We start from the raw sequence: 14,574 nt of genomic DNA, 5'->3' as shown, positions 1-14,574 counted from the left end.
GCTATCAACTTAACTTGAGTTAACAATTTAATAGTAATTTAACCCCTTATAAAAATCAAGGCCTTTTTTTTCCATTTTCCGCCTGAAATTACATACTCAAATCTGGAAGCTTCCTGTTCAGGCAGTGAATAAACTAGGGGCAGTATCATGGTTGAATTTTACAGAAAACCATTAAAATTTGTAAGAATAACCATCTAGAGGTATTGAAATATATCTTAAGTAATCAAAATCTGATAAAACAATCTAGAACATAAGCTTTTCTTTGAAGTTGATACCTCCTACTGCTTTGAAGTTATTCGCTGGAGTAGACAGTGGCCTCTTCAAGTGTCCCTTTATAGTCTCTATAGACCCCAAGCTCACCATAAGGAAAATTATTACTTTAGTGCAGAAATACAGCATATTTATCTTTACTGGACCTAAATCAATATCTTACAATGTAGAAACTAGTCTCATGTACCGCTCCTAGTGGCATTTTACCCTCATCAAACTGGAAAAAGCGTTATGGTGTATTTTATTTTCGATTTAGTTTTTTTCTGGTGTTTACCTGTGTTTCTAAACTAGTATTGTCCCTTTAAATGCCAGAGGCGTTGGGAGTCGGGGGCTTCACCTTGATTGGCTGTAGAGCTAGGCAACCTCCCTCACACCTCTTCCTGTATTTAAATGGCATCAGTGGGGGAAATGTATCTAGCAAAAGAAATCTAAGCTTGAAAGCATGTTTATTGTCTTGGCCATTGTTTGTTGAACTTGAGGCTGCCAAATAAAACCGTCTGAGTCATCTCTCACAGCGTCTGGGTCTGTTAGTCTCTGAAAACTAATGCGTTCTGCTGAAATATGGGTCTGTGTTGGTCCCTTCCTCCTTGTGTGTGCATTGCCATTACTCTGCCCGACTGGTCTACAGACTTGATTGACGTGTCATTGGAAAGCCGAGAGACTAAGCTACACGGTTGTATGTTTCTCATGAGCTCAGATCTCATCTTCATCTTTCAAAGTGTACCTTATCTCAAACATTGATGTAAAAACGTATGTAAGAAAACATTAAAGGAGCGTTCATGTAACGTTCACATGGAACGTGGGGGATCATAATTTATTTTATTATTTTTTTTATTATTGTACTTTTATTATTCTTTACACAAACATGAGGATTAATAACGAACAGTTTGACGGAAAAACTCAAATTTGGTCTTGTTTCAAAGGTGACAAACTAAGGTAAGTGCTGGTATACTTTTTGTGTTAGTCGCTTCTGAGTTCTTCAGGCTTCGAGATGCAGCGGTTTTCGGGTTTATTTGAGTATGAGCTCTGACGTTTGGAATAACCATTTCTTTCGGATTTTATCTTTTAGACATTGCATTAGAGTATAATCCTCATAATCATGCGAGTCTGCACGTTCACTGGTGTATGTACACATTAATGCAAATGTGGCTCCGTGAAAATTTTGAATATCTATACTGTAGCTAACTAATATTTATTCATAACAACTGTTCTGGCAAGGTAGCTATACTTCGACCAAAAATACTTATTTATCGAATGGAATTACATATTAGCAAAATCAATAAAATAGACTTGACGCTTAAATTTGGTACACTGACCGTCGACTTTGGACCTGTAATACTTGAGATATACCGGCGGATATAAACAGTGCATATTTTTTCTATGTGGCGTCTTAGCACACACACACAAATATTTTTTTTACCTCATGACTAATGCAGAGTTAGCTAGCAAGATAGCTAATGTTAGCTAACGGTAAATAACCACTAACTTATGTTTGCTCTCTTAAACTAAAAGCTCTTAAGCTAAAATGTACTGTATCCTACTCCGGTAAAGTTGGTTTCATATTCGCATATTCAGATTTCTTTCTTCAATAGCTCTCAAACGGTGCATGCAAATGACTTAATACTTGAAAGTATTGTTTTTTGGGATCCAAGACATGCAACTACAACCCAGTTTATGTCAGAAATGTTTGCCATTTAAAAAACACGAAATATATTTTTTTCTATGGGCTGCCGCCATCTCCGCGAGAGCTAAGGGACCCTTTACAAACTACACTACACAGTAAAAACGAAGTTGACGGACCTCACACATGATGTATACTACATCTCTTACCTTGAATAATTTAACCATTACTGGCCCGTGGTGATACATTTTTCATTACAAATTTCAATAGCTTTTGAACCTTTGATGATATTGTTTCTAAACATGTTGTATTTGATCAAGTGCCACCCACATGACATACTACACCTCTTATTTTGGTCAATTTAACCATTACTGGCCCATGGTGATATATTTTTTCATTACAAATTTCAATAGCTTTTGAACCTTTGATGATATTGTTTCAAAACAAATTGTATTTGATAAAGTGCAACCCACATGACATACTACACCTCTTATTTTGGTCAATTTAACCATTACTGGCCCATGGTGATATATTTTTCATTACAAATTTCAATAGCTCTTGAACCTTTGATGATATTGTTTCAAAACAAATTGTATTTGATCAAGTGCCACCCACATGACATACTACACCTCTTATTTTGGCAAATTTAACCATTGCTGGCCTGTGGTGATAAATTTTTCATTATAAATTTCAATAGCTTTTGAAGGTTTTATGATATTGTTTCAAAACAAGTTGTATTTGATCAAGTGCCACCCACATGACATACTACACCTCTTATTTTGGCAAATTTAACCATTACTGGCCCGTGGTGATACATTTTTCATTACAAATTTCAATAGCTTTTGAACCTTTGATGATATTGTTTCAAAACAAATTGTATTTGATAAAATGCCACCCACATGACATACTACACCTGTTATTTTGGCAAATTTAACCATTACTGGCCCGTGGTGATATATTTTTAATTACAAATTTGGTGATAATTGTTAAATTGACCAAAATAAGAGGTGAAGTATGTCATGTGGGTGGCATTTGTTCAAATAAAACTTGTTTAGAAACAATATCATAAAATCTCTGTAACCTTGACAACAGTATGCAAAATGGGCTGCCCGGTGCAAAATGTGTTATTTCTCCTAACAGCTGTTTTTAAATAACATTTCAGTTGGGAAAATTTAGGACAAAGTAAAAGATAAAAAGTAATAGATTATCTTAAATATATTATTGAATTAAATTAGACAAAAAATGTATGTACTTGAACACAATCAATGGATCCGCATCTTTCAATGTGTATCTAATCTGAAACATTGATGTAAAACACGTATGTAAGAAAACGTTAAAAGAACGTTATTGTAACCTTCACATGGAACATTTCAGACTAACACTGGGAGAACTTTTATCGATGTCTAATAATGTTTATGGAACGTTCCATTGACGTTACTGTAAGAACGTTTGCTTCTAACATTAGGAGAACCTTTAAATAATGTTAGCCAAAGTGGTGGGAACATTCCCTGTTAGCTAGGACAGTGTGAGAGAATAGTGATGCTTGTTTGAAATAAAATTAGGAAAAGCTTTAGAGCATGTTATGAATTAAGTTATATAATAATATGCATCTTTACAAATTTTAAGATATTACACGCCACAGTCTTTTATTGTGAAAAATAAACTTCCAGTTGCTATGGAGATCAGCTTACTAGTATTGCTGGCTTCACACTGCTTACATAGGGCTCAACGTAGCCATAGGTCAGGGCCCAGCTCCATATGTTATGAATAATTCAGATGAAATGTAGGGACTACGTTCACAAAGGATTTATGTTTCATGTCAGCTACAGTGTATGATGTAAATCCTGTCATGAATATGTAAGTACGCCCGGATTTAAGGCCTCCCATTGGCGAACACCTTAAGAAGCGTGTAAACGTGTCATTTTTCGTCACGTCAACATGACAAAATTTTACATGTTAACACGTGTTCACACGTTTAGAGCCCAATGGCGTTCTATAGAGGAGAAGGGCCATGTGTGTGTGCTATGTTTGTGAGACTCAGTGGCCATTAGAATGTGACTGTGACATCATCAATGGCAGTTAAGATTTGATTCTGTTAGATATGGAGTAAGATTACAGTCAAAAATAAACGTGTGCATGCTCATATACTTTCGTACATAAATATTTAGTTTGTACACAGAAGTGTATTTTGTGTGTGTTTTGTACGAATACGACTTAAAAAATATACGATTATCAAGACTTACGCATATGACTTAAATTATTACGGGTACAATGTCTAGATTACGAACACGAATTGGAAAGTGAGGACACAGGACACTGCTGGCTGGATGGTTTTTTTTTTTTTTTGGTTTTTGGAGTATTCTCAGTCCAGCAGTGACACTGAGGGGTTTACAAATCTCCAGGAGTCCTGCTGTGTCTGATGCTTTCATTACAGCACAACACACTACCACACCACTACCACATCAGTGTCACTACAGCGCTGAGAATGATCCACTACCCAAATCATACTTGCTCTGTGATGGTCCTCTGGGGATCCTGAGCATTAAAGAACAGGATGAATGGGGCTAACAACATTTGCAGAGCAACAGATGAACTACACTCAGTAATTGTACAAAGTGCTCCTGTGTGATCAGTGGAGCTGAGAGAATGGACAGTGAGTGTAGAAACAAAGAGATGGTTATAATGTTAAGGCTGATCTGTATGTGTGTGTGTGTGTATGTATGTGACTGTGTGGGTGTGTGTATGTGGAGTGGCGGAGAAAAAAAATATTGAATATTATATAAGACCAATTCACACTTGACCTCAAGCAGCTTGGGTTGAGTGCCTCTCCACAATTCCTCCAGATTCTGGAACCTTAATTTCCAAATAAAATGCAATATTGACTTTCATTTGAAAACAAGACTTTGGACACTGAGCAGCAGTCCAGTCCCTTTTCTACTTGGCCCAGGTAAGAAGCTTCTGGTGTTGTTTCTGAATTATGAGTGGCCTGACAACACGACAGTTATAGCCCATGTCCTGGAATCCGCCTGTGTGTGGTGGCTCTTAAAGCACTGACTCCATCAGCTGTCCACTCCTTGTGAATCTGCCCCAAATTTTTGAAAGTCCTTGTCTCCTTGTCACCTTTTCCTACCACAATGTCCCATTAGATTGTTGCCCTGACTTTGGACTTGATATAATATAGTGGACCAATATCAGCAGATGGCATGGTTCCTCAACCCATCACTGACTTTTATAAGTTCACACTAGACTCAAGCAGCTTGGATTGTGTGCCTCTCCACTCTTCCTCCAGGCTCTGGGACCTTGATTTCCAAATGAAATGCAAAATTGACTTTCATCTGAAAACAAGACTTTGGACCACAGAGCAACATTCGAGTCCTTTTTTTTCCTTGGCCCAGGTAAGACGCTTCTGGCCTTGTCTCTGGCTCATGAGTGGCTTGACACAAGGAATGCGACAGTTCATGTCCTGGACACGTCAGTGTGTAGTGGCTTTTGAAGCACTGACTCCAACAGCAGTTCACTCCTTGTCAGTCTCCCCCAAATGTTTGAATGTCATTTTCTTGACAATCCTTTCAAGGCTGCGGTTATCCCTGTTGCTTGTGCACCTTTTCCTACCTCACTTTTTCCTTCCGCTCAATTTTCTACTAATATGCTTAGATACAGCAGGAAGGTACATTCTGGACATCTGTCAAGTCAGCCGTCTTCCCCATGATTGTGTAGCCTACTGAGATTCACTTGTTGAATTGAATTACTGAAATAAATTAACTTTTTGATGACATTCTAATTTATTGATGTGCACCTGTAATTGCACAATGCAGTAACATATTTCATAGGTATATTTACCTCATTACCCTCTGCCCACAACAGAAACTGAACATACTCCTCTATATGGCTAAAATCAACAGTTAAAGAACTTTGCACGTTTGCTTTGTGGTTTTGGCCATATATTTGTCAAACCTGTTGCAAAGGCACAATGCACAGGTGTTTTTCCTGCCCCTGCAAAATAGGGACCCACTGTATCCATCAGAATCAGGAGGAAACATGATCAGCCTTCTTAAACAGTGACCACAATTAAATGCAACATTGTTTGGACATTGGATTAAGTTGTGTTGTTTTGTCACTGAATGACATATTTGCATAGAAACTAAAACAATTCCAGGCTTTGGTAGATGCTGGGCCATGGGGTTTTTAGATTAATTCAGGATCATTTCACAGAGTATCTCGTGTACTGGAACCAGTAGGTTTATGTGGTCGTGGGATACCATTGCAGCATATACCTTGCTGCATTTATTAAGCTATGTGGAATTGGGAAACAGCAAACCTTAAACTTTGTGCCAACCTGCATAATATACTGCTCTTAATGTAATGTGATTGGTGCTGAGTGTTGACAGAAAGATCTTGCTGAACTTTTGTCACTGGTGTCAGTTGTTTCAGTGCCTATCATGTGAATAAAAAGTGTTTTATATTTTCTTCTTTTAATCTACTCCTAAACATTTACTACAACCACTACTGCTATGAGTATCAACAATTTTATCAGTGCAACTATGCATAACATTGTACTTATGTCCTGTTTAGCTCCATGAAACCACCAGTGGTTTCAGACTAGTAATTGTAACATTCTCTGCTTACTTTTTTATTTTTTAAGATATTTGTATGATTAATGTGTCATATGAAAGATGGAACTGTGATCTTAATGAACATTGATGTGGTGTAAATATAAAGACTGTCACACCCTTGTCCTGTCTGTTTTACCTGCCATGTGCTCATTTAGCACATGGCTCTGTTATTGTTCAGGTCTCCACCCTAGTCCCGCCTTAGTCCTGCCTCTGTCCCGTTATTGTCTCCAGGTGTTCCTTGTTTGTCTTGTCCTGATATACCCATGTAGTTTGAGTATACTTTGTCTGGTGTTGTGTGCATAGATTTGTGTTTCATGGTCTTTCTTGTTTTTTCACGTGTCAACCCCGGTTCATGGCTCTGCCCTGTTTGTCCTTGTTTAACTCTGTTTAGATAGTTTTGTCTTTATTCCGTCTGTATTTATTACCCGTGTTTATTTTGATTCTGTCTGTTGTAAATAAAATTCCTTCTGTTTACATCCGTCTCCTCGTCCTCCCTGCGCACCCGTGACAGAACACCAGAACTTTTACTATGGATGTAGCAAGGAATCCGTTTGCTTGTGGTGCGATTAAGTGTACTCCTTTTTGTTTGGGTCCTGGCACTCCAGTGGGGTATATAATGGAGGAACCAGTGCCCTCCACCCAGCATCGCCGTAGGAAGCGTCAAGGGCAGGAGTGCTGGAGCTTCCCCCTCGCTGGAGGAATGCCACCTCAAATCCAGGGAAAATTTTGGGGGGGTGTTGAGGGTTGGTATTGTTAGCCTCAAGCCTCAGGGCAAAGGAGGTGAGGCTAACGGGTGCATTTTGTGAGGATTCTTGTTCAGGTGACATCTGGGATCTCCTCATGAAAGCACCCATTGGACCTCTCGAATCCTCAACAACTCCAGCACGTGCTTTTTGAGCAGCCCAAATCCACGTTTCCGAGGACGTCTCCACAGGACTCTCTGCTCCGCATCCAGCGAGGGCGGCGGTCCAGGCCGCTCCGGATCCAGCGAGGGTGGCGATCCAGGCCGCTCTGGATTCAGCAAGGGCAGCAATCCAGGCCGCTCCGGATCCCGTGATGGCGGCGATCCACGTCGCTCCTGATCCCGTGCCAGCGGCGAATCCCGCCGCTCCTGTCCCTGAGAAGGTGGCTTCCTCGGCCACACCTGTTCCTGCGATGGCGGCTTCCTCAGCCGCACCTGTGACTGTGGCCCCGGCCACTTCAGTTCGTTTCCGTAGGTCAGCCCCAAGGACTTCAGGGCAGATCCTTAAAGCTGTGCCCAGGTGGGCTTCCCGGACAGTACCTCAGACATTTGCCAGTCCTGGGCACCCCCCAGTTGTTTTGATTCCTCTGTCCGTCCCTGTCCTGGTTCCTGTCTCTGTCCTCGTACCAGTACCTTTGTCCGCTTTTGTCTCTGTCCCAGTCCCTTTCACTGTGTTTGTGTCAGTCCCTGTAAACGTCCTAGTTCCAGTTCTCCTGCCAAGTCCTGTCCAGTCCCAGTACCCGGCCTCAGTCCCGTCACCTGTCCGGTCTCCCTTCCAGTCCCCTGTTTATAATCCTGCCCAGTCCCCATTCCCGTCCAGTCCAATGTCAAGCACCCTGTCCTGTCCTCTGTCCAGTCACTTGCCCCTGTCCAGTCTACCATCTCTCATCCTGTTCTGTTCCCAGTCTTGTCCCAGTTTTCTACACCTGTCCAGTCTCAGTCCCCAGTGTTCAGTCTAATGTTCAGCACCCTATCTTGTCCTCCATCCAGTCACGTGTGCCTGCTCCTGCCCTGTCTCCAATCCAGTCTCAAATTCTTGTCACGAGTCCCGTCTCATGTTTCTAGGCCTGTCCAGTGTCCGTTCCAGTCTAGTCTCTTGTCCCCAGCTCTATTTTCTGTGTCTGTTCCTGCCTTGTCCTGAGTCTTGTTGGTTCGTTCTGCTTTGTTTTCCTGGCCCCTCCTGCACCAGCTCCTGGGGGGTTTAGCTTTATGCGCCCCAGGAGTTGCGCATCTGTCACACCCTTGTCCTGTCGTGTCTGTTTTCCCTGCCATGTGCTCACTTGGCACATGGCTCTGTTTGTTATTGTTCAGGTCTCCACCCTAGTCCTGCCTTAGTCCTGCCTCTGTCCTGTTATTGTCTCCAGATGTTCCTCGTTTGTCTTGTCCTGATATACCCATGTAGTTTTAGTGCTCCTTTGTGTGCGTAGATGTGTTTCATGGTCTTTCTGTTTTTTCACGCGTCTACACTGGTTCATGGCTCTTCCCTCTCTGTCCTTGTTTAACTCTGTTTAGTTAGTTTTGTCTTTATTCCATCTGTATTTATTACCCGTGTTTATTTTGATTCTGTCTGTTGTAAATAAAATTCCTTGTGTTTACGTCCGTCTCCTCATCCTCCCTGCGCAGCCGTGACAAAGACAGATAATGAGAAATCTGCCTCAAGCAAACCATGTGCAATCCTTATTTTAAAAAAATATTGTATGAAATTTTCATCTTAAGTTTTATAAAAGGAAATGCACATTTATCATGCAATACCATTTAACGACCAGAAGACTAACCACCTAACCACTAATTTAACGCCTTATTCAACGTGATTGAGCATTGTTTGACGCCATTTTTGACACTTATGATATTTATTATGACAATTTTTTAAGAAGGACTAATATATACATTCCTAGTCCATTTTTGCTTGTTAGAACCTAATAATGCTCAAAATGGCTTTTCATAGCCCAAACATAAACCATGCAATCTATATTTGAAGTAATTCATGAAACAAAAAAAAATTTTTAATGAAAAAACAAATTTCAGTTCCCAAAAAAATTATTATGAAATACCACATTCATTCATTTTCATTCATTCATTATCTGTAACCGCTTATCCAGTTCAGGGTCACGGTGGGTCCAGAGCCTACCTGGAATCATTGGGCGCAAGGCGGGAATACACCCTGGAGGGGGCGCCAGTCCTTCACAGGGCTGAAATACCACATGTGATCCTCTATTTAGACTTGAATATATATCAAAATAAATATATTTGGAACACCTTTTCTGGTAAAGTTCTATAAATAAATCAACATCTGTGGATCACTGTTGATGTCTCTTGAGTCATTTATGGTGAAAAAGAAAAAAAAAACTGTGAGCATCTTCATTTTTTGGTATTTAGGAGATAATTGGAAGCATATGTAAACTATAATAGGGTCAAAAAACACATATTTTTCTACTTTAAAGTGTCCTTTTACACAACAACCCAACTATTTTAAATTATTCCAAGTATTTAGATAGTAAAAATCAATCAAATTTAGCAATTAGTTATTTTTCGGAAATTCAAAAAAATAACTACAGCCAAAAAGCTTTTATGCCATTTATTTATAATTTTATTAGTGGTTTGACAGGATGAGAATTGGTGAGCCTTGATTACCCCCAAACTTATTTAGATTTTTTTTCTTGCCACTGCTTGTGGCTTGCTCGCATAAGGTTATTCATTTTGTTTTAGTTTTAATTTCAGATTTCATTAAATAATTCAATTGACTGTATAATTGATTCTAAAAAAATACTTATTTAAACAAAATTAATTTTAAACTGAAAATGTTCATTTTTATTTTTTGGTTTGGATATATACGTTCAAAATTAAAACTCTCAGATTAAAATTTTAGTTTTTCATTTAATTCATTCTGCTCTGGGATTGACTGGAGACCTGTCCAGAGGTGTCAGTCCATCACAGGGCATCACACACTCACTTACACCAGTGAGCAACACACAGCAAACTGACCTGTCAATATCTGTTTTTGCAATGTGTCAGGAAACCAGAGAATCTCAACGAAACCCATGCGAACACATGCCTCACCAACAGCTCACCCAGGAATTAATCCAGGACCCTGAAATTCTGGAGTTGTGTTGCAGTGTAGCACCACTGTGCAGCTTCCTGTTTATTATGTTAATTTAGCCAAACCACTCTGTAATGTTATTAATTCTATTTAAAATGACAGTACGCTACAAAAAGTTGTTTATCATAAAGTTTCTTGTTCTAATGACTTGAACTGAGTTTGGTCTAACTCAGAATTTATTATAAAATCTTTCCGGCTCTAGGAATTAAGTAATGCCAGTACCACCCTCCATAAGATCAGGATTATGCAGGTTAGAAATTCACACACAGTCCTTTTCTTATTTCTTAGCCAAAAAAAAGAAAGAATACATTTCTACCACCACTATTCTCACTAAAGTTTGTTTTTTGTTTGTTTGTTTTGGTTGATGTAGCGACTATAACATGCAGTTCCCATAGGTTCAAATTGATTTGAAATACTGCATCTAAGATTGTGTGACCCAAATCTTACAGTACAGACATTAATCCTTATGTTGCCTGATTTGATGTTAAATAGGTTTACATGATTAGAGCATTTTCCCAACACAAGAAGCAAAACTGCATGCTCCAATCTTTTATTGCATGATAACCAAACTTAGAGTGGAAATCATGAGCACATATGAATACTATTTAGTAATTTGACAAGCAGCAAGGCCCAGGATATCATAAGCAGCTCTTCTGTGAGATAGATTCATTAAGACGCACATATGCCTTTGTGAATTATTTTCACCTGCTGGTTTCGGTTTCTGTGAAAAAATAAATATATTAAATACATCTACCTGAGACTACAACTCACAATATACTACTCTAAAAATGAATGATGTCTCATACTTTCTATTCTGCTGCCCATTAATACAATTATTAAAATTCCCCCTTGTTCCAACACTCATTGTCCATTTTGTCAGCTCTACTTACCATACCAGGTGCATACTGTAATTTTACAAGTACAAATAGTCCATCTGTTGCTCTGCATACTTTGATAGACTCTTTTCATCTTGTATTAGTGGTTCGTAACCTCACAGGACAACCACAGAGCAGGTATAATTTGAGTGATGGATCATGCTTAGCAATGCAGTGACTACAATGTGGTGTTTTGGAATGTTAATGTGTGTTGCACTGGTAAAAATGGCTGAGACAGCAGTGCATCTGAAGATTTTAAAAACTATGCCAGCTCACTGTCCACTCCATTTGACATACCTTCCATGTTTGTAAAGACAAATCTCATCTTGTATTCAGTTTAACTGCAGTTCTGAGAATAATCCTGATTATACCTGCTCTCTGGTGGTCAAGAATAAGATGAAAAAAGGCTAACAATTTATAGGTAGAAACAGATAAGTCCACGAATCTGGCATGTGTACATTTGTGTGTCAATGCAAGGAGGTGGCTTTAATGTTTTGGCTAATTAGTGTATATATAAATAAAATATATTGGTTTATATAAAAATACACTACAATAAATAGGATTTTTTTACATAAAATGTCTATCCATGACCTTGGCATTTATTCATTCATTCATGTTTATTCAACTTACTTATTTTCCATACAGAGAACACATTCAGTAGAATATGTATTGCCATCATCACCACACACTGGGTCAAACTCACGGGTGCAGGCTGAGTTGGCATACTTCTCACAGTCTGCCTGTTACGAATAAAGGTCCAGAAACTTATATATACATACATACATATACTTATGTATGCATACATATTCATGCATGTCAAAGAGAACAATTTGAGTCTACAGACACATTCTATGGAGGACTAGGTTTCAAATTGTTTGAATGGGTAAGCAATCCCATATACCTGGGCAAGACACCTAACACATTATTTGCCAACCATGTCAGGCAAAATTCGGTCAGGTGCTGTGACCTAGAGCATCTAACAAATGCTGAAAATTACAACATGGAGCAGAGAATATACATGAAAGAGAGTAGATGTTGGTATCAGGCAGTAGCAAAATGTATCAGTTATATTAAAAAATTTACCTTGTGTTGTGAACTTGGACCCATCTCTGCAAAAGCTGCACAGAGAAAGCATAGTCAACGAGGAAAAAAACAAAAATAACCAAACGTATGTTCAATTTCAAAACAAGTAGAGATTATACCTTGATATTCAACATAGACATAATATCCAGAACTTTGTAGACAACTCCTGTAATTACTGATTTCACCTTTTTTTAAGGTGCGCTCATTATGGACACTGGCATTCAATGGTATTCATACAATTTGCAGTATCGCTGTAGAGATGAGCCTATGATCATGATGACCCAGTGTGATAAAGCTCTCCATCCCCAGAATTTGGTGGAATGCCATGAAATACTCATAATAAACTAGCAGTATCTGAAATCATGCAAATCAATTGGTTGCTTAAGTTCAATTATTTTTTAACCTCATGACCTTATGTTCCTGCTATGTACGAGGAACATAAGGGGCAGAAGCATTTACTGAGATGGTACGTTTTAATGAACAAAAACAGACAGGTACAGTGCCTTACGAAAGTATTCAGCCCCCTTGAACTTTTCAACCTTTTGCCACATTTCAGGCTTTGAACATAAAGATATAAAATTTAAATTTTTTGTGAAGAATCAACAACAAGTGGGACACAATCGTGAAGTGGAATGAAATTTATTGGATGTGTCAAACTTTCTTAACAAATAAAAAAAAAAGTGGGGCGTGCAATATTATTTGGCCCCTTTACTTTCAGTGCAGCAAACTCACTCCAGAAGTTCAGTGAGGATCTCTGAATGATCCAATGTTGTCCCAAATGACTGATGATGATAAATATAATCCACCTGTGTGTAATCAAGTCTCTGTATAAATGCACCTGCTCTGTGATAGTCTCAGGGTTATGTTCAAAGCGCAGAGAGCATCATGAAGACCAAGGAACACATCAGGCAGGTCCGAGATACTGTTGTGGAGAATTTTAAAGCCGGATTTGGATACAAAAAGATTTCCCAAGCTTTAAACATCCCATGGAGCACTGTGCAAGCAATCATCTTGAAATGGAAGGAGTATCAGACCACTGCAAATCTACCAAGACACGGCCGTCCCTCTAAACTTTCATCTCAAACAAGGAGAACACTGATCAGAGATGCAGCCAAGAGATCACTCTGGACGAACTGCAGAGATCTACAGCTGAGGTGGGAGAGTCTGTCTATAGGACAACAATCAGTCGTACACTGCACAAATCTGGCCTTTATGGAAGAGTGGCAAGAAGAAAGCCATTTCTCAAAGATATCCATAAAAATTCTCAATTACGTTTGCCACAAGCCACCTTGGAGACACACCAAACATGTGGAAGAAGGTGCTCTGGTCACATAAAACCAAAATCGAACTGTTTGGCCACAATGCAAAACGATATGTTTGGCGTAAAAGCAACACAGCTAATCACCCTGAACACACCATCCCCACTGTCAAACATGGTGGTGGCAGCATCATGGTTTGGGCCTGCTTTTCATCAGCAGGGACAGGGAAGATGGTCAAAATTGATGGGAAGATGGATGGGGCCAAATACAGGACCATTCTGGAAGAAAACCTGTTGGAGTCTGCAAGAGACCTGAGACTGGGACGAAGATTTATCTTCCAACAAAACAATGATCCAAAACATAAAGCCAAATCTACAGTGGAATGGTTCACAAATAAACGTATCCAGGTGTTGGAACGGCCAAGTCAAAGTCCAGACCTGAATCCAATCAAGAATCTGTGGAAAGAGCTGAAGACTGCTGTTCACAAACGCTCTCCATCCAAACTCACTGAGCTCAATCTGTTTTGCAAGGAAGAATGGTCAAGAATTTCAGTCTCTCGATGTGCAAAACTGATAAAGACATACCCCAAGTGACTTACAGCTGTAATTGCAGCAAAAGGTGGCACTAAAAAGCATTAACGCAAGGGGGCTGAATAATATTGCACACCCCACTTTTCATTTTTTTATGTGTTAAAAAAGTTTGACACATCCAATAAATTTCATCCCACTTCACGATTGTGTCCCACTTGTTGTTGATTCTTCACAAAAATGTCTGAAATGTGGCAAAAGGTTGAAAAGTTCATGGAGGACCAAAAATTTTAGCAAGGCACTGTAGTAACTAAGGTAAAACACGAAGCATAACAATTGAGCCAAACACACCAAATGAGTGATCAGGACAAAAAAACATAAGAGGAAAACCTGTGAATACTTAGGGCTCACAGGTGAGGGGGTGTTGCTAGGTACTACAGGAAAGACACAGGGCAGGGAAAACATCTGAACACTTGATTCACAACAT

General features: G+C 39.3%; 1 protein-coding gene across 1 annotated transcript in view; it reads left to right on the top strand.

The window, feature by feature from the left end:
* Positions 1-1,123: 1,123 nt before the first annotated feature.
* LOC136674115 (NADH dehydrogenase [ubiquinone] 1 alpha subcomplex subunit 9, mitochondrial-like) overlaps positions 1,124-14,574 on the top strand; it is a 40,554-nt gene continuing 27,103 nt past the window's right edge. The window contains exon 1 of the mRNA XM_066649984.1: positions 1,124-1,206. Coding sequence (XP_066506081.1) covers positions 1,136-1,206 — 71 coding nt within the window. The 5' untranslated portion in view covers positions 1,124-1,135. The remainder of the gene's footprint in view (positions 1,207-14,574) is intronic.

The sequence above is a fragment of the Hoplias malabaricus genome, chromosome 17 (genome assembly GCF_029633855.1).
Source record: "Hoplias malabaricus isolate fHopMal1 chromosome 17, fHopMal1.hap1, whole genome shotgun sequence".
NCBI classification, from domain to species: Eukaryota; Metazoa; Chordata; class Actinopteri; order Characiformes; family Erythrinidae; genus Hoplias; species Hoplias malabaricus.
Note: the sequence above shows the minus strand (reverse complement) of the source record. Positions and strands in the feature narration are given on the sequence as shown.